The following is a 23,601-nucleotide window of genomic DNA, read 5'->3' as shown; positions in this document are numbered from 1 at the left end:
GCACAGGGGTGTGCAGAAGAGCATCTCTGAATGCACAACACGTCAAATTGTGGAACTGAATGGGCTACAGCAACAGAAGACCACAGACATACACTCAGTGTCTACTTTATTAGGGTCAAGAGATTCTTAATAAAGTGGCCACTGAGTGTCTCTGCGACCTCTCAAACCATAGGGTGAATTCTACCACCCTATGTTCTGAACGGCTCCTTTAAATTCTTCTTCTGGCATTTTAAACCTTCCTTTCCAGTTCATTCATTTCCAGAGATACTTCCTGGCCTGCTGAGTTCCTCCAGCGTTTTGTGTGTGTTGCTCTGGATTTCCAGCACCTGCAGAATCCCCTGTGTTTGCAATTTCTTTACCCTGACTTCTCTAACTTCCGTTAATGCCCCTCCTCCCCTATCTCAGATATATTTAGATTTTCCCCCCTCCTTTTTGTTTTCTCTCTTTCTGCCCATCACTCTACCTGTTCTCCATCTCCCTCTGGTGCTCCCCCTTCTTTCTCCCGAGGCTTCCCGTCTCATAATCCTTTCCCTTCTCCAGCCCTGTATCCCTTTTGCCAATGACCTTTCCGGCTCTCAGCTTCACCCCACCCCCTCCGGTCTTCTCCTATCATTTCGCATTTTCTCTCCCCCTCCTACTTTCAAATCTCTTACTATCTTTCCTTTCAGTTAGTCCTGATGAAGGGTCTCGGCCCGAAATGTCGACAGTGCTTCTCCCGATAGATGCTGCCTGGACAGCTGTGTTCCACCAGCATTTTGTGTGTGTTCCTTTACCCTGTGCTCCCTAGAACATGATTTCACAGCGACAACAGCATTAAACTTGGTTTAACAGTTTACAATGATTAATTAAATCTTATTATCAGCATGTTACACATTACCAGACATAACATACTAAAGACTGAGTGCAGGTTTAGGCATCAATTTCCAGCAGAGTCTGCCTTAACATACCTGTCTGCCCTTCTGCTGCACAGACATGGCTTTTGGGGACCTCTTGGAGATGGTTGGAGGTCTGGGGAAGTTCCAAGCCATCCACGTTGTCCTGCTGACATTTCCGGACTTGTTCATGTCCTGCCACAATCTGCTCCAGAACTTCGTGGCTGCTGTTCCCGACCACCGGTGCCGGGTGCAGCTGGGAGACGAGGGCTCGCGGTACCTCAATGTGACGGAGGAGCCGCTGAGGGAGGAGTTTCTCCGGGTGTTCCTGCCCCTGGACGAGGAAGGGAGGCCGGACAAGTGCCGCATGTACACCTCCCCACAGTGGCATCTCCTGGGCACCAACGAGACGCAGGGCAACGGGAGCCAACCTGACACACAGGCGTGCACTGATGGGTGGGTGTACGACCGGTCCCAGTTCACGTCGACGATCGTGACAGAGGTATGTCTGGAAATGCCCCCCTCACTTCTGGGGGATGGTGTACTGAAGGGGGTGGCTTGACGGAGTAAACAGAATGCGCAGTGACACAACGCTTTACAGCGCCAGAAACCCGGGTTCAATTCCCGCCACAGTCTGTAAGGAGTTTGTCCGTTCTCCCCGTGACCGCGTGGGTTTCCTGCCGCAATGCAAAGACGTGTGGGTTAGTAGGGTAATTGTCACAAGGGTGTAATTGGGCAGCACAGGGTCCGTGTCCTCAGTGACGGTCGGTTGTGCCCTTGTTTCGGCAGTGGGACCTCGTGTGTGATCGGAAGTCTCTGAAGCGGATGGTGCAGTCGATCTACATGGCCGGACTACTGATCGGAGCCTGTGTCCTGGGCAGACTGTCCGACAAGTAAGTTCAAAGTTCCAAGTCTATTTATTATCAAAATATGGATGCCACAAACAATGGTGAGATTCGTCTTCTTGCTGGGAGCCACAGAACACAAGAAGCACACTAGAATCCACGTTAAAACCCCACAGCACAGTGACAGTCACACATCCAAATCACTCAAAGGGCAATGTGGAGACGTTTTAATCTCTGGATAAACTCAGTGGGGCAAACAGCATCTGGGGGGGAGGGGAAGCAACTGCTGAATGAGAGTGTTTAAGCTGCTGTGTGGTCTAACCAGAGTTTTATCGAGCTGAAACATTACCTCGAGACTCTTGAACGGAATCTTCCAACTACTGAAGGACAAAACACCTTCTTAACCACCCTATCGACTTTGCGGGATCTCTGGATGTGGACCCCACATACCTACCTAAGTCTCCTAAAATGTTCTGAATGTATCTGCCTCTATCACCACCCCAGGCAGGGCGATCCACAGACCCACCACTCTCAGAGTAAAATACTCTGACATCCCCAACCCATACATCCTTCCAATCACCTTAAAATCATGTCTCCTCGTATTAACCATTTCCACCCTGGGAAAAATACTCTGACTGTCCACTCAACCTATTTCTCTTATCATCAACTTCTATCAAGTCACCTCTCATTCTCCTTCACTCCGAAGAGAAAAGATCCAGCTCACTCAACCTATCCTCACAAAATTTGCTCTCTAGACCAGGCAGCATCCTGGTAAATCTCCTCTGCACCCTCTCTGAAGCTTCCACATCCTTCCTATAATGAGACCACAACGGAACACAATACTCCAAGTGTGGACTAAACAGAGATTTATAGAGCTCTAACATTTCCGCAAACCTCTTCAACCCTTCATCTCTGCACTATGGTGGAAGAAGTAAACGAGCAAACTATTATTTAGATGGGGAGAGAATTCAAAATGCAGAGATGCAAAGGGACTTGGGTTAACCTCCAGGTTGAGTCGGTGGTGAATAAGGTAAATGCAATGTTGGCATTCATTTCTTAAGGAATGGAATATAAGAGCAGGGATGTGATGTTGAGGCTCTATAAGGCACTCGTGAGACCATGCTTGGAGTATTGTATGCAGTTTTGGGCTCCTTATTTTAGAAAGGATATACTGACCTTGGAGAGGGTTCAGAGAAGATTCGCGAGAATGATTCCAAGAATGAAAGGATTACTGTATAAGGAACATCTGACAGCTGTATTCCTGGGAGTTCAAGAGAATGGTGGGGGGGGGGGGAGTCTTATATAAACATTCTGAATGTTAAAAGGCCTGAACAGATTAGATATGGCAAAGTTATTTCCCATGGTAGGGGAGTCCATGACAAGAACGTATGACTTCAGGATTGAAGGATGTCCATTTAGAACAAAGCTGCGGAGAAATTACTTTAGTCAGAAGGTGGTAAATCTGAGTGGCTGTGGACACCAAGTCATTGGGTGCATTTAAGGCAGAGATAGATAGTCTCTTGATTAGCCAGGGCATCAAAGGGCATGAGGAGAAGGCAGGGGAGTGGGCATGACTGGAAGAATTGGATCAGCCCACGATTGAATGGTGGAGCAGACTCGATGGGCCAAATGGCCTACTTCTGTTCCTTTATCTTCTGGATCTCATGGAACTCAATCCCCCGACTAATGAACCCAACACACCACAATCCTTCATAACCACCATATCAACATGTGCAGCAACGTTGAGGGATCTATGGACGTAGGGGAAATGGCTAATAGCAGAGGCCAAACTCTTAGTGGAATATATAGGGGGAGATAGAAAGGGTATCTTTGAGGAAAGTGTAGCACCCCCCACTCCAACACTTATCAGGGTGACTTGAAGCCATGGGAGCAGATGGTGGATGGTCGTATGTGCAACTGGGGCAAATCACAGGTCCTGGTTATGCAACCACTGATGATAGGCAGAGAATCTCTGAAGAGTATTGATGATGGCTGGGATCACTCAAGACACTGCCCAGAAGAAGTCATAGAACGATAGAACCATAGAACGTTACAGCACAGAAACAGGTCTCTTGGCCATTCTTGGCTGTGCCGACTATTTTACTGCCTAGTTCCACTGACCTGCACCTAGATCATATTCCTCCATACACCCCTCATCCATGTACCTGTCCAAGTTTTTCTTAAATGTCAAAAGTGAGCCCGCATTCACCACTTCATCTGGCAGCTCATTCCACACTCCCACCACTCTCTGCGTGAAGAAGACCCCCCCCCCCCCGCCACACACACAATGTTCCCTTTAAATTTTTCTCCCTTCACCCTTAACCCATGACCTCTGGTTTTTTTTCTCCCCTAACCTCAGTGGAGAAAGCCTGTTTGCATTCACTCTATCTATACCCATCATAATTTTATACACCTCTATCAAATCACCCCTCATTCTCCTATGCTCCAGGGAATAAAGTCCTAATCTATTCAACCTTTCTCTGTAACTCAGTTTCTCAAGTCCCAGCAACATCCTTGTAAACCTTCTCTACACTCTTTCAACCTTATTAATTTCCTTCCTGTAATTCGGTGACCAAAATTGCACACAATACTCGATCTCACCAATATCTTATACAACCTCAACATTACATTGCAACTCTTATACTCAATACTTTGATTTATAAAGGTCAATGTACCAAAAGCTCTCTTTATGACCCTATCAACTTGTGATGTCACTTTTCGGGAATTATGTATCTGTACTCCCAGATCCCTCTGTTCTACTGCACTCCTCAGTGTCCTACCATTTACCTTGTATGTTCTACCTTGGTTTGACCTTCCGAAGTGCAATACCTCACACTTGTCTGCATTAAAGTCAATGGCAAAACTACTTCTGTAGAAAAATTTTCCAAGAACATTGATGGGCAAAGGTCATGATTGTTCCCTTCGCACGGCATGGCAGATAATGACGGTGATGACAGGTAGGGCGGTGGGTGTGTGGAATACACAGCCTGGGTTTAGGGTACAGGGAGATACATTCATGAGGTTTCAGAAACTCTTAGATAGGCATATGGATGATAGACAAGTGGAGGGATATGTGGGAGGGAAGGGTTAGATTGATCTTGGAGTGAGTTAAGGGTCAGTACAACAGGATGGGTTATACTGTGCTGTAATGTTCTGTTTTCTATGATGGCCCTGGAACCGTACACCACCAGGACCACAGAGCCACTTACCAATGCTCTCCTGTCATGTCAGCGTGGGCTCCTGTTAACCGTATAAACATATAACAATTACAGCACAGAAACAGGCCATCTCGGCCCTTCTAGTCCGCGCCGACGCTTACTCTCACCTAGTCCCACTGACTCGCACTCAGCCCATATCCCTCCATTCCTTTCCTGTCAATATACCCATCCAAGGTTACTTTAAATGATAATACCAAACCTGCCTCTACCACTTCTACTGGAAGCTTATTCCACACAGCTGCCACTCTCTGAGTAAAGAAATTCCCCCTCGTGTTACCCTTAAACTTTTGCCCCATAACTCTCAACTAATGTCTTCTTGTTTGAATCTCCCCTACTCTCAATGGAAAAAGCCTATCCACGTCAACTCTATCTATCCTCCTCATAATTTTAAATACCTCTATCAAGCCCCCCATCAACCTTCTACGCTCCAAAGAATAAAGACCTAACTAGTTCAACCTTTCCCTGTAACTTAGGTGCTGAAACCCTGGTAACATTCTAGTAAATCTTCTCTGTACTCCCTCTATTTTGTTGATATCTTTCCTATAATTCGATGAGCAGAACTGTACACAATACCCCAAATTTGGCCTTACCAATGCCTTGTACAATTTTAACATTACATCCCAACTCCTATACTGAATGCTCTGATTTATAAAGGCCAGCATACCAAAAGCTTTCTTCACCACCCAATCCACATGAGATTCCACATTCAGGGAACTATGTACCATTATTCCTAGATCACTCTGTTCTACTGCATTCTTCAATGCCCTACTATTTACCATGCATGTCCTATTTGGATTATTCCTACCAAAATGTAGCACCTCACACTTATCAGCATTAAATTCCATCTGCCATCATTCAGCCTACTCTTCTAACTGGCCTAAATCTCTCTGCAAGCTTTGAAAACCTACTTCATTATCCACAATGCCACCTACCTTAGTATCATCTGCATACTTACTAATCCAATTTACCACTCCATCATCCAGATCATTAATGTATATGACAAACAACATTGGCCCTAATACAGATCCCTGAGGCACACCACTTGTCACCGGCCTCCAACCTGACAAACAGTTATCCACCACTACTCTCTGGCATCTCCCATCTAGCCACTGTTAAACCCATTTTACTACTTCAATATTAATACCTAACGATGGAACCTTCCTAACTAACCTTTCGTGCGGAACCTTGTCAAAGCCCCTACTGAAGTCCATATAGACAACATCCACTGCTTACCCTTGTCAACTTTCCTCGTAACCTCTTCAAAAAATTCAATAAGATTTGTCAAACATGACCTTCCATGCACAAATCCATGCTGACTATTCCTAACTAGGTGTTCAACGGTGTTTACCCAATGCTTCTCGCCCGGCAGGTTTGGCCGTCGAACCCTACTGCAATGGTCGTACTTGCTGCTTGCAGTGTCGGGGACGTGTGCAGCGTTCTCCTCCTCCTTCCCGCTCTTCTGCTTCTGGAGATTTCTGTCGGGGGTCGGCTTGTCGGGTGTCATCATCAACAGCATATCTCTCAGTGAGTAAACAGTTGCCCCAGCGAAGAGGGACAGTCTCTTAAGAACAGAGATGAAGGGACTTCTACAGCCGGAGGGTGATGAATCTGTGGAATTCATTGCAAATGTTACATTAGCATTGACTTCCAGAGGGCTGGAATATAAAAACAAGGATATAAACCTGAGAATTAATAAGGTCACACCACACTTGGAGTGACTAAGAAAAGATCTGCTGTAATTGGAGAGGGTCAAGAGGAAGTTCAGGAGAATGATGCCAGAAATGACAGTGTTAATGTACGAGGAATATTCGGTGGCCCTCAGTCTCCTCACTTGTTTTATGAAGGGTGTTCTCATGGAAACATATTGAATATTGAAAGGCTGACATAGAGTGGACGTGGAGAGGATGTTTCCAATAGTGGGAGATGATCTAGAGACCAACAAAAACTTCCTTCCATCCCAACACTTCGAAATCTCAAGCAGGCTCTCTCTCACTTGCAAAGGAGGGAGATACCACAGAGAGGGGGGAGACCAACGGCTCCCTATTTCCCTCTGTGTTACAGCCTGCTGTGTCTCTTGTCCGAGTTCCCCGATTTGAGGAACAGCAGACCCTCACTCACAATCAAGATGGAGAGAGTGTTCGCTCGCGTGCAGAGGCCTTCTTTCAACAGTAGTATCCACCACCCATGAATAACCACAGTTTGAGCTAAAGCTGTTGATCATGGACTCCGACAGGACCCCAGCTACCCTGAAAAGGGAAAAAAAAGACATGAGAAAAGACGAAATTAAACTGATTCATGGACAAACTGGAAGAAGTCATCCTGGTCCGCCAACATTGCTGGTGCCATCTTTGGCTCCTCCCACAACCTGATATACCCTAATGGTCTTATGGCTCATTCACAGGGGTTGGACCCTCATGTAATGTAGTCAGGTTTGAAGGGGTGAGAGGGAGAAGTTTCTCCCTCTGACCCTTCATGACTGACCAACCACTTCCATTCTTCAATTCCCACAGAAATCAATCTGTCCCCGCTTTGAGTGCGCTGTCATCGATAACTAGACTCTGTGAACTTCTCGTTCCTCAATCAGACTTTCTTTCCTCATGCACAAGGAGAACAGCTTGGTCTCTGTCACCAAAGTGTTGTCACATTTGATCAGATAATGCCATTTTTCTACAGAAATGACTCGCAGTTACAGATACTGACCTTTTGGTAAATTGTGTATAGTCAGATTCCTTCCTGACAAGATCAATTGCTGTTCACGATAGAGCTGTTAAAGTCAATAAAAGCTACAAGCGGACAACCGATGATAATAAGCAGAAGTTCGTAAAGCAAGGTGTTAGTGCGTGGCCAAGTGGTTAAGGTGTTGGTTTAGTGATCTCAAGTTCGCTAGTTCAAGCCTCAGCTGAGGCAGTGTGTTATGTCCTTGATCAAGGCACTTAACCACACATTGTTAAGCTGTATCAGCCCTTGCCCTTCCCTTGGACAACATCAGTGACGAGGAGAGGGGAGACTTGCAGCATGGGCAACTGCCGGTCTCCCGTACAAACCTGCCCAGGCCTGCAACCTGGAAACTTTCCAAGGCGTAAATCCATGGTCTCTTGAGACTAACGGATGCCTAAAGCAAATGTCCCTTTCTTGGTGTGTGTGTTTCACACCCTGATCTCATCTCCTGTGAAATGTCTCCAGTCCCCTGCTGTGCACAGGGAAGCGATGCTCTGCAAGACCTTTCTTTCCTGGGCTCTCTGCACTCCATCCTTGCCTGGATATTATGTTAACTCTTGCCTTACCGTAACTCCATTCTTTATAGCTTTAGCTGTGCAGTAACGCCTCCCTCCATACCAGACAGTGACGCAGCCAATTAGAATCCTCTCCGCTGTGTATCTGTAGAAACTTGCGAATGTCTTTGTTGACATTCCAGGCCTCCTCAGACTCCGAATAAAATATAACCACTGCATCAATGTGTTAGCCCAGATAGATCTTCAGAGATGTTGGCACTCACCAACTTGAAAGAGTGGGGAATGATCTGGAAGGTGATTGCTGGATTTATGTGAGGGTAAAGGGTGAAAGACAGATGGAGGAGGGAGTAAGAGTGGGAATAATGACAGAGGCTGGGAGGTGATGGGTAGATTCAGGTGAGAAGGAGTGAGAGGTAGATGGAGAGAGGAGAGTAGGTATAGGGATAGAGGCTGGGCAGGGTGATGGGTGGATCCAGATGAGGTGGAGTGATGGGCAGATGGAGGAGGGGTAGTGGGGATAGTGACAGTGGGTGGGGTAACAAAGGACTGAAGTTGATGATATCAGTTGGGAGAGGAGGATGGAGTGAACGGTAAAGGGGAGGGGGGTTGAAGAAGGCAGATGTCAACAGTGTGGGGAGGGGACCTAGCAGAATGATGAGCAGGTAGAGAGGATGGAGGAGGGAAAAGAGGTGCAGACAGATTCCACTTTAATTAACACACTGTCTCTCCCCCACTTTCCACCCAGATATTGAATGGATTCCAACCAGATTTCGAACTCCTATTTCGATGAGTGGTTCCTTCTGTTACACGCTTGGTCAGATCTTACTGGCCGGGATCGCCTACGGTCTAAAGGATTGGTATTGGCTCCAGCTCTCGGTCTCTACCCCATTCTTTGTCTTCTTCCTTTATTCCTGGTAATGTCCAACTCCACTTGTCTCTGATGTACTGGAATCAAAGAACCCACTGTTAGCCTGTCATATTTATTTCATTTTGAGCTACAGCACAGTAGCAGACCCCTCCTGACCAAAAGGCCCACGAGGCCCAATGACACCCATGTGACAATTCACCGACTAACTTGGGAGGAAACCGGATCACCTGGAGGAAATCCACGTGTCCCCGGGGAGAATGTACAACAGTCCTACAGACAGCGGTGGGAATTGAACCTGGGTCGTTGGTAGTGTAGGAGAGTAACACCAACCACTACTATCTCGGTCCACTGGGAGCGGGGGCAAAGAGAGAGTTTCAGGGGCGATAAGGAAAATGGTAAATAAACAAGGAACGATGGGGTCAAGGCGTTATCAATCCACAGTGAGATTCCATAGAACCGCGGATAATCTGAAATCCTGTCTCACTATGTTCAATTTCAAGACTGGAGTCCAATCACACTCTCTTTAAATACCGGGACCCCATTTCCCACCTTCAGAGTCAAGAAATTCCCCTGAAATATATCACCTTTCACCCTTAACCCATGATCTCTGGTTGTAGACCCACCCAACCTCAGTGGGGAAAGCCGACTTGCATTTACCCTATTTATACCCCTCATAATTTTGCATACCTCATTCAGATCTCCCCCCATTCTCCTACACTCTGGGGAATAAAGTCCTAAACCCCTTCAGGCTTCCCCTATAACTCAAGTCCTGCGTTCTTTCAATCAACCTGCAATGAGTTATCACCCTTGCTGTCACAGGTGGCTCTCGGAGTCGGCCCGATGGCTCATCGTGAACGGCAAGGAACACGTTGCTCTGAAGCAGCTGAAGAGGGCGGCGAAGGTGAATGGCCGGGAGGCAGAAGGGGAGAGGCTTACAGTCAAAGTAAGCAAATCATACTGGCATGAGCAATCTGGCGCTCTTAACTCCTGCACACAACCGCTGCTTGATGGCCCAGTAGTTCAGCAGTTTGTGCAACGATTTACAGAGACGGCGATTCGGGTTTGATTCACGCCGCTGTCTGTAAAGAGTTCTCCCTGTAACTCTGTGCACTTCCTCCGGGAGCTCCAGTTTCCTCCCACATCCCAATGACGTACAGGTGTATTGTGGGTCGGTTAATGTTGGCGCCGGTTCCGTGAACGGCGCCATTTGCGTCAATGACCAAATCCAATGACCAATGAGCAATCAAAGCGAGTGTCACCACGCTTCCTGTGCTAACATAACATGCCCACAACTCACTAACCCTAAGCCACACTGCTCTGGAATGTGTGAGGAAACCGGAGCACCCGGAGGAAACTCCGTCCATAGCTGCTGCCTGACCTGCAGATTTCCTCCAGCATTTTGTGTACAGCGATGACTACGTTTGCATTTTTCATTCTGACCGACACCATGTGTTCCACAGATTCTGAAGGCGAGTGTGGAGAATGACCAGCTCACTGCCAAGAAGCAGAGTGTGTTGGATCTGTTCCGGACACCAGTGATGCGACGGATCACCTGTTGTATGATGGTGGTTTGGTGAGTGAGCTTCTTTATCCTTGGACCTGGACAGTGACCACAAACACAAGGGATTCAGTAAACGCTGGAAATCCAGAGCAACACACACACAAAATGCTAGGGGCGCTCAGCAGGTCAGACAGCAGCTATGGAGTGGAATAAACATTCTGTGTTTCAGGCCGAGGCACTTCATCAGGACTGGAAAGGACGCAGGAAGAAGACAGAATAAGATGTAGGGGTGAGGAAAATGTAAGGAGCTGTGGTGATTGGTGGAAGAGTTAAAGGGCTGAAGAAGAAGGAATCTGATAGGAGTGGAGAGTGAGCCGTGGGAGAAAGAGAAGGAGGAGGAGTACGAGGGAGGTGATGGGAGGGTGAGGAGAAGACAAGGGTTGAGAGAGGAACCAGAATGAGGAATGAAAAAAGAGAGCAGATGGGAGGGGGAGAAGTTAACTGAACTTTGAGAGATCGATGTTGATGCTGTCAGTTTGGATACTGGTGGGGGGGGGGGACAGAGAAGATGGTGGGAGGGAGAGAGAGAGAGAGAGAGAGAGAAAGAATACCACAGTATATAATCCAACTACTATACAAACATCCACAGCATTGCAAATTATAAATTGTCCCATTCAGGACTAAAGCTTTAATCACTGTTGAGAATTTCTTACTCTTGTGGGATAATGTCTTTCCTAATCTGCTTAGCACATGAGACTTGTTGCTGTGAAACTATCTCAGGTTCTGAGACTTACCCCGTGGTGATTGTAGGAGTTGAATCTGGGACTGCACAAAGTGGTTCTGACAGTTTTGAGCACCTTTCTTCTCCAACAATCGTCTCTGCTCTCCTCAACTGATCGATGAATCGACTCCAGATCACATCAGACGTAATCTCCACTGTGTAGGAGAATGGTTCAGGTCTGTCTAAGTACCCGCATTTGATCACCTCTGTAGTCGCCCACCAGGACTGCTTGTCCAGGAGTGAAACATTGAACCTCCTTGTTTGAGGAGTCCTCGGTTTGTCTCAGCTGTTTGTCCTGGACACTGCTTCTGAGAACGGGTTTGAAGAGATCCAAGAGTGAGCGTGAGGGACACCCAAGAACAGCATAGCTGGAGAGCTGTTGGTTGTGGAGTGTGCTGCAATGTGAAATCTAAGCAGGGAATTTGCAAGCTTCTGGTTCAGTGTCAGGTAGTGTGATCTGCTGACGTTGCTCGCAGTGTTTTCCTTCCCAACAATAGCTGGGATGTGGACCAAAGATTAGAACAGGAAATAGAAAAGGTGTGCCTGAAGGGCAATGGTATGATAGTCATGGTCGATATCAACATGCAATTGGGAAAATTAGGTTGGAAATGGATCTGAATAGACTGAGTTTGTTGAGTGGCTAAGAGGTGATTTTTAGAGCAGTTTGTAGCTAAGCCTACTAGGGGATCAGCTATACAGGATTGGGTGTTGTGTAATGAACCATGGTGATTAGGGAGCTACCCTAGGAGGCAGTGATCACAATATGATTGAGTTCAACCTGAAACTGGATAGGGAGAAAGTGAAGTCTGATATACGAGTATTTAAATGGGGTAAAACAAATTACAGAGGTATGAGAGAGGAGCTGGCCAAAGCAAAATTGGAAAGGTGAGCTGGCAGGGATGACAGCTGAGTAGCAATGGCGTGGATTTTCTGGGAAAGATGAGCAAGGTGTAGGATAGATGCATTCCAAAAATGAATAAGTACTCAAATGGCAAAATACTACAAACATGGTTGAGGAGGAAAGTCAAAGCTAATGCAAAAGCAAGAAAGCTGGCATACAACAAAGCAAAAATTAGTGGGCAGACAGAGGATTGGGAAGCTTTTGAACCCTACAGAGAGAAGCAAAAAGAAAGCATGCAAGCAAACAATGTCAAAGTGGATAGTAAAGCTTTATCAAGTATGTAAAAAAAAATGAGAGATGAGAGTGGATATAGGACCACTAGAAAATGAGAGCAGAGAAAAAATAATGGGGGACAAGGAGATCGCAGATGCACTGAATGAGTATTTTGCTGAGCAGTGTGCCGAACTTTTAAGGGTGTGAGGGAAGAGAACTGAATGTAGTTACTATTACAAAGGAGAAAGTGCTCAGAAAGCTGATAGACCTAAAGGTACAGAAGTCACCCGGACCAGATGAACTGAACCTTAATGTCCTGAAAGAGGTGGCAGAAGAGATTGTGGAGTCTTTCAAAATGATCTTTCAAAAATCATTGGACTCTGGTAAGGTGCCAGAGGAATAGAAATTTGCAGATTTTACTGCACTCTTTAAGAAAGGAGGAAAGCAGCAGAAAGGGAATTACGGACCAGTTCATCTAACCTCAGTGTTTGGGAAGATGTTGGAGTCAATTGCTGAGGATGAGGTTATGGAGTACTTGTTGACACAGGACAAGATAGGACAAAGTCAGCATGGTTTTCTAAAGGGAAGATCTTGCAAGACGACCCTCTTCGAAAATTTTGAGGAAATTATATGTCGTATAGATAAATGGGATGTAGTGGATGTTGTTTATTTGGACTTTCAGAAGGTCTTTGACAAAGTGCCACACATGAGGCTGCTTACCAAGTTCAGAGCCGGTGCTATTACCTGCAAGTTACTGGCATGGTTAGAGCATTGGTTGATTGGTAGGAGGTAGCATGTAGGGATAAAAGGATCCTTTCCTGTTCATCTGCCAGTGACGAGAGGTGTTCCACAGCGGTCAGTATTGGGAGCACTTCTTTTTATGCTGTATATCAATGATTTAGATGATGGCTTTAATGCGAGGTTTGCAAATGATCCAAGGGTTGAAGAAACAGGCTGTACAGGACTTAGATTCGGAGAATGGGCAATAGAGTGACAAATGAAACACAATGTTGGAAAATGCATGGTCATGCAATTTGGTTGAAGAAATAAATGTACATACTATTTTCTAAATGAGGAGAAAATCAAAAAACCTGAGATGCAAAGAGACTTGGGAGAACTTGTGCAGAACATCCTGAAGGTTAACTTGTAGGTGGAGTCAGTGGTGAGGAAGGAAACCTCAATGTTAGCATTCATTTCAAGAATTCAAGAGCAGAGATGTGATGCTGATGCTTTATAAGGTACTGGTGAGATCTCACCTTGACTATTGTGAACAGTTTGGACTCCTCATTTACAAAAAGATGTGGTGGCATTGAAGAGGGTTTAGAAGAGGTTCACAAGGATTATTGCAGGGATCAAAGGGTTACCATATGAGGGACATTTGATAGCTCTTGGTCTGTACTGGGAAAGGATGTTTCCACAATCTGGGAGTCTAGGACAGGAGGGCAGAGCCTCAGGACAGAGGGGTGTTCATTTAAAACAGAGATATGGAGAAATTTCTTCCATCAGAAGGTGATAAAATGGTGGAATCTATTACCACAGGCAGCTGTGGATGTCAGGTCATTGGGTATATTTAAAGCAGAGCTGATAGGCTCTTGATAGGACATGACATCAAAGGTTATGAGGAGAAGGTCAGGGAGTGGGAGTGAGGAGGGGAAAAATGGATCATCCATGATGGAATCGCGGAGCAGACTTGAAGGGCCGAATGGCCTATATCTGCTCCTTTGTTAAGACGAAGGTGTTGCTGGTGGGGCTGGTGTTGTATCCACCAGCCCCAGAACAGATCACAGCCATTTCAGGTCTCGGGGATAGGCAATTTCATAAACAATTCTAAACTTCGTTTATCAGTTTTTCTTTAACTCGGTGTCAAGGTCATTCCCAAATAACTAACTACTTGTTTCATCACCTGTTCTTTTTTAGGGTTTACCTTTTGTCTCAATGCACTTAATAATTACAGCAGTTCTGTCAATAGCTGACAATGTTCTAGATTGGTTTCAGTCTCCAGGAGTCGATCATCTATGTATTGTACCAGGCACCCAGGCTTTGAAAACTGTTTTAACCATTCCCCTAATATAGATGGTGAATTATGGAAAACCTGCGGTAGGGCAGTCAATGTATACCACTGCCCCTGAAAGATAAATGCAAACTTGTATCGATACTCTCATTCTGGTGGGTTAGAGCAAAATCTATTAGTTATACCTAAAACGTGAACCACTGTGTTCGTTCATTCTGTTCAACCACTGACTCCAGGTTAGTTGCTACAGTTGTGACTGTTAACGGAGTTACTTTATTCAGCTCTCCATTGCCAATTGTCATCCTCCATCTACCATCTGGTTTCCTCACTGATCATACGGGTGAGTTATTGGTGGAGGCAACAGGCTTCAGAACCCCTTGTACCAAACTCTGTATTACCTTACGTACACCTTCATCTGCCTTTTTTTGGGAAACACATGGGAAGGCAGGGGTGAGGATGACTGGGAGAATTGGATCACCCGTGTTTGAATGGCGCAGCAGACTTGATGGGCCGAATGGCCTACATCTCCTATATCTTACAGTCTTATATTGCTCATGTACTTTGGGGTCTGGACCTTGTATGCACACATTGCACACACAAGTGCTTGTGCCGTGCAAATGCCCCTGAATTCTGAGCAATAATTAGCTGCACCTTCTCATGTTCATTGCTCATGTTCTCTAGTTTTATCCACATTCTACCGAGAATATTCTACCGAGATCTGCATGTGGTGTATATTATTCATACCAGTCAGCATCTGCTAAATCATACAATTAACTGGGTCAAAACAAAGCCCCGCATTGTCCATATAATCACTCCCCAGTATATGTTTCTGTTCGCTGGGTAGTTCCAATTGAATGTTCCAATACTAAGTCTCTTATTCTTATTTCCAATGGTACACTCTCATGTCCAATTTGTTAATGTCCTGTGTGTCCACTTAGGATAACTTTACCTTTTATCTCCCAAATTGTGTTGTTGATGGTGGTTCGGGATCCTCCAGTGTCCGATAAAAAGGTAACATGGTGGCCTCTGACCCTACCACTCAGTAGAGGTCTTCCGGTTTCATTCCACCTTGTGTCACACACCCATGTTGGTAAGGCCTGACACCATCACTGAAGCTCAGAGTTTAATTCCCTGGATGGTGGTGCCTTCACCATGTATTTTGTGGGCTCAGTCTTTCTGGCCCCTCCAAGGGCAAACCACTTTGCTCTCCTCTTCCTCGTTTCAGGTTTGGACATTCTCTCTTAATGTGTTCCTCCTGACCAGTTAAAGCATCTAATTATTCTACTTTCAGTTCTCTCTGTTCCTGGCCCTGTTCCATTTACTCTGCCTTTCCTTGCCACTTGAAAGCTCAGCAGGGAGGCTCATTTCTCCAGGTGGTTGCCTGACTTTTAATAAGCATCACCTTCCCATTAGAGAGTTTAGTTGGTTCTTGTATCTCCTTTTCCCCTGCTCTACTCATTTTCCTCAGCGTGTTAGGTTCAGAAAGATCAATGATTTCCAATGCTTTTTTTTATAGCCATTGGTACAGTGAGACACCAGTGCCCTCAACCACCTATTTGAGGGTTCTGCTCCTAAATGGTCCTGCTCTAATGCTGTTCCATAAACCCCTTGGAACAGTCCATAAACAGGATGCAAATACAGTGGTAACATTTGGCTAGTACATCTACCAGGTCCCCCTAACTGTCATTATTGCATTTTTCAGTTCCTCACTTGTTCCCCCACCATGTCATTGTCCATCTGGCAAAGTTGACTGTATATTTGGATGTGAACACATTATAACCAATCTCCTTTCCTCGGAGTCATCTTGGACGTGTAGAAATCCCTGATGACTAGCTGCTTGGAAAAGCTGTCAAGGATCCTCTTTGAGCACACATGTCCCGATATCCTTTGCAATATAGAACGACATAACACTACAGCATGGAAAACAGGCAATTTGGCCCCTCTAGTCTGTGCCAAAACTTTATTCCACTAGTCCCATACCTTTCAGCTGTTGTACCCCTAACAGTGTGGTATATGTTATATTCTGATTTTAATTTGCTCCCCCATCTCCGATAGTAACTCAGGGTGCCAATCATGCAGACGGTAGCACTGGCTCCCGTTGGTAGGGTGCTGGGGGGGAGTTGCTTGGGAAATAGTGCTTCGTAATTATCGTAACCGTATCTAGTAGCTTCATCTGCTAAATCATGGCAATCAATATCTCCATATTCACCTTCCTCCCCTTGTTCAGATCCTAAAGCAGATATTATTCCTCGCTGTGCAGCAAGTTCGACCTGCAGCTTTTAAATGTGCTTTAAATACTTTGCATGATCTCTAGTGTCACTCTTCCACTCTATTGAAGACATTTACCCCAACAGGTGCAAAAAGAAGGCCTGGAAGATCATTGGGGACACCTGTTACGCCAAGCATAAACTGTTTCAACTGCTTGCACCTGGCAAACGCTACCACACTCTAAAGGCAGGACCAACAGGCTACGGGACAGCTTCTTCCTACAAAGCATCAGACTTATAAATTCACATGTCTGTACATTGCGATGGAGTCATAACGCAAAGGCTCTTACTCCGTCACGTTGTGGGATAGATGTAAGATTTAAATAAATTCTAAATTCCAATCACATTAAAATCCCACCTCCTCCCATTACCCATTTCCACCCCGGGAAAAATTCCCTGGCTGTCCACATGATCTTTGCCTCCTGTTATATTGAACACCTCTATCAATTCACCTCTCATCCTCCTTCACTCTAGAGAGAAAAGCCCAAGCTCACTCAACCTATCCTCACAAGACACGCTCTCTAATCCAGGCAGCATTCTGGTAAATCTCCACTCCGCACATTTTGTGTTTTGTTTTTGTGTGAACAGGTTTTCAACGAGCTTCGCCTATTATGGGCTGTCGATCGACCTGCAAGGGTTCGGAGTCAACATCTACCTCATCCAGCTCATCTTTGGAGCCGTTGATTTTCCGGCAAAGACCACGGCCTTCCTGACGCTGAGCCTGATCGGGAGAAGGTTCACACAGGTCACCACACTCACCCTGGCAGGGTCCACGATACTGGTAAACAGCATGATTCCTAAAGGTAGGAGTTTGTCAACAATGTCCTGATGTCCTGAGATCTCTCAAGAAGAAGGATAAGAATGTTTGCACTTGTGACAATCCAGTTAGCGAGGTCCCTATTTGGAATTGAAAGGTTTCTTTATCAGTCTCCCTTCAATGGAAATTTCCAGCCAAGGCGGCACCGAGCTCCATTCTCTGTCGAGATTGTGTCTCTGAATTAGATGCTTTTTATTTTTGTTGGGATGGTTTTGATCTTTAATAATCAATAAACAATTGTTTGGAGTCAAACACCCTTGCCTGGTGTCTCAGGGTTGGGTGTATCTTCACCTGTGCCACCCCTCGCCCCATCCCAGCACCCCCGGTGCTCCTCTGCCACCAGTCTGACACACCATTCCCAACATCCTTCACTTCCGCTCCATGTTGACAACTACAGTACTGTGCAAAGATCTTAGGCACCCGAGCTACCTAAGAATTTTGCACAGTACTATATGTGCAATTCTTTCTTATGTCCCCTAGTGGTTACCTTTGTATGAATCTGGAAAGCTCTGGAAGTTTCTCTCAGTGTTGTGTAATTTGAATATGGGGTTTCTGATTGGCTGACTGATCTGCAAATCAGAATGGAATGTTACTGATCGATGTGTATAAAAAGCTGACCATGAAGCAACAACATCTTCTGTTTCTCTCTTTTGCCTCTCCCTCTAGATCTCTACCACGGTCCATTTTCAGTTTTCTTTATACTGTCAACACTGAACAGAATGGTCATGAAGCAAAAGGTTTAGTGCCTTATTCCCAACTTGCAAAAGAACCTTGGATTAAAAAACATCAAACTCCGACCTGCTTTAGGGACAGGGATATGGGGGCGCTTAGAGGACAGGCTGCCCGCTCAGCACTCAAAGTCAAGCAATGTGGACAAAAGACATCTGTGGACGTTGGGCTTTCCAGGTCCGTGGCTCCTGGGATTGGCCGTCAACGTTAACAGGAGGTCAGCCAGCAAGCTTGAACTTTGAGCCTGGAGTTCACAGTCTCATCATCGGATAGTTGAGCGGTCAACACCAAAAGCCCATGGGCCAGTCAGATTTCTGCAAATTGAAGCCTGATACATGAAACTGGGAGTCTTGAGACAGGAAGCCTGTCCTAACGATTGATGGTCTATCCTGGAGATAACATAGAGGCTTTATAAGGCACTAGGCAGGCCGCCCTTGGGTATTGTCAACAGATTTGGGGCCCATATCTCAGAAAGGTTGTGTTTTCAGTGGAGAGAGTCCAGAGGTGGTTCACGAGGATGATGTTGGGAATGAAGGGGTTAACATGAGGAGCACTTGGCAGCATTGGGCCTGTACTCACTGGAATTTAGATGAATGCAGAGGGATCTTATTGAAACCTACCGAATGTTGAAAGTGGAGTGTGAAAGTTGGATGTGGAGTGGATATTTCCTATGGTGGGGATACCCTGAACGAGAAGTCTAAGCTCAGACTTGAGGGGTGACCTTTTAGAACAGAGGTATGGAGGAATTATTTTGTTCAGGGAGTGATAAGTCTGTGGAATGCTCTGCGGTGGAAGCCAAGGCCGCGTGTATACTTAAAGCGGAAGTTGATCGTTCCATGATCGATCAGGACATCAAAGGATACGGTGAGAAGGCAGGGAGAATGGAGTTGAGTAGGATCTGAGATCAGCCATGAAGGAATAATGGAGAAGACTCAATGAGCTGAATGGCCTATTCTGTTCCAATGTCTTATGGTCTTACACTAACTGCTTCTCTGACTGTTTTACACATTTCAATGCCTTAAGTGAGCCTCCTGCCATTTGAAAGTTGACTCCGTTGCTCTTGCAGACTTGCAGAATGTCCGGACTTCACTCGCTGCCTTGGGAAAGGGATGTCTCTCCGCCAGCTTCACCTGCTGCTATCTATATGTCACTGAACTTTACCCAACGGTGGTCCGGTGAGTACCTATTTTTCACAAACCTCTAAAGGTTTATTTACAACACATATGCACAAGGTACAGTATTCAATATTTTAACAACAAGTATTCTCAAATTAAGATACTGCTACTACCGTCTATAAAACAGCCAATACCCTGGGGGGCCCCGCTCCTGTAAGTCCCCCAATGTGTCCATTGTGACTGCGTGCTCCCTCTCCAAGAACAGCCGGGCACAAACGTATCCCCACTTCCCTAGACCCCTGAATGGCCATCTTGGCCAGGCCCAGGAGCAAACCCAGCAGGAGATCCTCCTCTCAACCTGCCCCCTTCTGAAGTGGGTGCCCAGAGTTGGGGAACGTGGGCAAAAGTGCAGGCAGCAGCGGCCCCTTGAGAAACAACCTTTCACATTCCGTATGAGCCTGGTACTCTGACTCCTTCCGCCCGCAGAATGGACAGCTAGACGGAGCGTCAGTGAACCTGCTCAGGTATCTGTTGTACGGGATGGCCCAAAGCACAGGGGAAGCACCCTTGCATAAAGAGACTTTCACTCGGGACCTTCTCCGCTGCCAGCGGTAACACGCACAGTCAAGGCGAGTCCGGTCGGCAGACAAAGGTGAGAAGGAGCAGTCTGCAGAAGAAGCGCTTCAGAGTGTCATGGAAACACACGGTGGGCAACCCCGCGGATCGGCTCATGTTGTGTGGGACCCTCTCCCACGTGGTCTCCTGAGGCCTGGGTCCAATGAGCACATTGGCTGGTGGTGCAGACAGAAACCCTCCACTTCCCCGTGCCTTCCCTACATCCACCGTGATTGGTGGGTACCAGCCCCCCACCCCCCCAGCGCAGGATCACACTGTCTGGATGAGGCCAGACCCCATACTCTCCACAGCTCCCAGGAGAAGTGGGGTAAATCACTCAGGGTGGCATGGCTGATGCTGTCCACTGGGATTCCCGTGACCCCCTGCAGGCAGTGTCCACAACTCCTGACACCTCTGCAGGGTCCTGAGGTGGGAAACAGCCTCCTGGGTATCCACGGAGTACTGTCCGCCCGCTGCAGAGACCCAATGCCTCCTGTTGCCCCAGAAGTCATCCAGCAACCTCTTCTGGGTCCTGGACATGAACGCTGTGGGTGGGACCAATACAGACAGCCAGTATCTCACCATGGAGGCAACCAACTGATTGTCAACTAAAATCCACCGCCAACCCCCCCCCCCCCCCCCGGTTCGAGATCGCACGATGGACGCCCGACCAGCGCACCAGCGGTTCAGAGATCTTTGTTTCCAACTCCCGCCAGTTCACCAGCCAAGCCTCCTGACCCCAAGTAGAGGAGGCGCACGGTGCTCCATGCAAAGGGTCTCAAACCCGCTGGTAGGAAGTCCACCAGGGGGCAAGCACTCTTCCGCCAGTGGACTCTTGCAGAGGATGCAGCAGGAACACTCTCACATCCTCTGCAAGTCGACTGGGTCATGGTGTCATCAGCGTAAGCCGACAGGTTCCGGTTCACGCAGAACCAAGCTCATTAACCTCCTCCAGAGAAGGCACAGGAATAACTCCACACAGACCGAGTGCAGGTGTCCCACTTGTGCACTCCCCTCCCAAAGCACAAAGGTGCTGTCAAGGACTCATTCACCTGCACTAGGCACTCCGCGGCAGCGTTCAGCATTCAGACGTGGGACACAAACTGTGGCCTGACCCCGGATGCTCGCAGAGTCCCAGTAAGATACTCGTGGTGCACCCTATCAAGCTCTTCTGTTGGTCGAGGGAGAGAAAGGCCACTGACAGACCAGCCTCCTGGTACAGGAAAATCAGATCCCGGACAGGGTGGAGATTGTCCTGGATCGATCAGCTGGGACTGTGTAGGACTGGTCAGGGCGGACCAGGTCCGCCAGCACGGACCCCAGATGATTGGCCGTCACCTGGACAAAGATCTTGTAGTCCGTCCTGAGGGGGATACTGGGGCTCAGTTCTGCAGGCTATGGAGTTCCCTCTTCTTTGGCAACAGGGCCACGACTGCTCAGCACCAAGGGAGGGATTCTCGCCATGCTCTCCCCCCAATACCCCTGCATAAGCACCCCCTAGGATGTCCCAGAAGGCCTGGAGAAATTCCACTGTCAACCCATCTGACCTCTCTGCAGCTGGCTGAGGGCACTGGTCAGATCCACTAAAGATAGCAGTGCATCGAGACGCTAACCGCCCCCAGGGCTGACCCTCAACGTCCTCCCACAGAGCACTATGCGCATCCTTACTGCACGGGTCTGGCAAGATGAGAGCCTCGTGAAAGGAATTACACTTCGCAACAATCTGTGATGGAGGAGCCATCCTCTGGCAATAACTCCACTATGCCGAAGGGCCTGTCTCTCTATGGACTTTGCCACGTACCACACAGATCCAGCCTTAAGATCTTCCAAAACTGATAACTCATTCTGTTTCTCTGCGTCCTCTCCAACAGGCAGACAGGAATGGGGCTCGTAGGTACCATGGCCCGGGTGGGCGCAATGGTGGCACCCATTATAAGACTGACTGGCGATTACATCCCCTTTTTGCCATCTCTGATATATGGCGGAATGACTGTAGTCGCAGGTATAACTGCCTTCTTCCTTCTGGAGACACGGAACATCCCGTTACCAGAAACAATTGAAGATGTAGAGAACAGGTTGGTATCGTCGCGTGCTGACTGGGGTTCCCAAAACACCAAGGCCAACAGAAACGGTGCATTTCTAGGTCTCCACTCGGTGGGAGAGATGTGTTAGAGCTGGAGGGGGTACAAGAGAGATTCACCAAGATATTCCCTGTGGTGGAGAGGTTTCGTTATGATGAGAGACCAGAGAGGGTGCACAGGAATTCCAGGGGATGGAGGGGAAGAGGCTGTTCCTAAAACATTCAGTGTGTGTCTTTAGGCTCCTGTACCTCCTCTCTGATGGTGGCAATGAAAAGAGGCCATGTCCTGGGAGGTGAGGGACCTTCATGATGGATGAGAATGAGAGATGTGATAGTCATAATGAGCAGAGTACTTTTTTCTGTTTAGAGCCATGACGAGCTCTAAAAGAGCCAGCAAATTAAAGAATGAAGATATCCCACTGCGGGAAGGTCATGCATCGCTCATGGAACAAAAAGTTTAAGCACATCCCATCCAGACTCCGTCGCACCCTATGGCCACTTGAAGACAGGTCGGCCGTGATGGTATTAACAGGACAGGCTGGACGGGCCAAATGGACAGTTCCTCCTTCCGTTTCTGGTGTTGTGATGTGGATGTGCACAGTGACTCTCTCACAAAACAATCAATAAAGTGAACTGAAGCTCCAATTTCTCTGAAGTGACATTGAATTTCAGATTTTCATGATGATGACGGAAATGTAAAAAGGCGGAGAGGACTAACTTTGGTTTCAATTCCAGACCAGATTCAGGTCAGATCATATTCACACACAAAATGATGGATGAAATCTGCAGGTCAGACAGCATCTATGAAGGAGAATGAACAGTCAATGTTTCAGGCTGAGAGTCCTGAAGAAGAGCCTTGGCCAAAAATATTGACTCTTTATTCCTCTCCAAATGCTGAGTTCCTCCAGTATTCTGTGTGTGTTACTTAGGATTTCCAGCACCTGAAGAATCTCTTGTGTTTGCGTAGGGTGGCACGGTAACTTGGTGGTTGGCACAACACTTTACAGTACAGGTGACCCGGAACAATTCCAAACGCCGTCTGTAAGTTTGCAAGCACTCTCCGTAATCGTGTGGGTTTCCTCCCGGTGCTCTGGTTTCCTCCCACAGTCTGAAGGGTTAATGTTCGGTAGGTTAATTGATCATTGGTAAATTGCCCCATGATTAGGCTAGGGTGAAATTGGACAAAGGACAGGAGGAGCCGACTCCACCCTGTATAAATGATGGTGAGGTGGTGTCCATGGGTTCATAGTCTGTTTGGAAATCTGATAGCAGAGGGGAAGAAGCTGCTTCTAAAGTGTTGATTGGGGAAGTGGTGGGGGTGGGGGTTCAGGATCCTGTACCTCATCCCTGATGGTAGCACAGGGAAGAAAGCATGCTCACGATGATGAGGTTCTTGATGCCGTCTTCTTGGGGCACTGTGTCTTGAAGATGGACTCGATGGTGGGGAGGTTTGTGTCTGTGATGACGCAGGTCCGTCAGCGTCAATGGAGAGGAATAAATGGTTGAAGGGTCTCAGACCAAAACATCTACAATTT

At 47.1% G+C, this 23,601-nt stretch overlaps 1 protein-coding gene across 3 annotated transcripts; it reads left to right on the top strand.

Moving 5' to 3' along the window:
* Positions 1-910: 910 nt before the first annotated feature.
* On the top strand, positions 911-22,711 carry LOC132384102 (solute carrier family 22 member 6-A-like). Of its 3 annotated transcripts, none has more exons than XM_059955440.1 (10): positions 911-1,374; positions 1,662-1,765; positions 6,305-6,459; positions 8,914-9,025; positions 9,856-9,979; positions 10,497-10,609; positions 17,299-17,513; positions 19,323-19,431; positions 21,858-22,061; positions 22,434-22,711. In XM_059955440.1, exons 1-10 carry the CDS (start codon positions 973-975, stop codon positions 22,525-22,527), a joined length of 1,632 nt encoding a protein of 543 aa, XP_059811423.1. In that variant the 5' UTR covers positions 911-972; the 3' UTR covers positions 22,528-22,711. The 3 variants fall into 3 exon arrangements, with proteins under 3 accessions (XP_059811423.1, XP_059811424.1, XP_059811422.1); XM_059955439.1 differs by having other exon boundaries at positions 912-1,374; positions 8,914-9,082; XM_059955441.1 differs by lacking the exons at positions 21,858-22,061; positions 22,434-22,711 and adding an exon at positions 19,858-20,638 and having other exon boundaries at positions 8,914-9,082.
* Positions 22,712-23,601: the final 890 nt, after the last annotated feature.

The sequence above is a fragment of the Hypanus sabinus genome, chromosome 31 (assembly GCF_030144855.1).
Source record: "Hypanus sabinus isolate sHypSab1 chromosome 31, sHypSab1.hap1, whole genome shotgun sequence".
Taxonomy (NCBI): domain Eukaryota; kingdom Metazoa; phylum Chordata; class Chondrichthyes; order Myliobatiformes; family Dasyatidae; genus Hypanus; species Hypanus sabinus.
This window is presented reverse-complemented; position numbering and strand designations above follow the sequence as displayed.

Excerpts from the sequence above, each read along its gene's own strand:
- LOC132384102 (XM_059955439.1), top strand. The coding sequence starts at position 973 with ATGGCTTTTGGGGACCTCTTGGAGATGGTTGGAGGTCTGGGGAAGTTC. Across the intron at positions 9,083-9,855 it reads GTCTTCTTCCTTTATTCCTG|GTGGCTCTCGGAGTCGGCCC; the intron begins GTAATGTCCAAC and ends TTGCTGTCACAG. Across the intron at positions 10,610-17,298 it reads TGTTGTATGATGGTGGTTTG|GTTTTCAACGAGCTTCGCCT; the intron begins GTGAGTGAGCTT and ends TTGTGTGAACAG.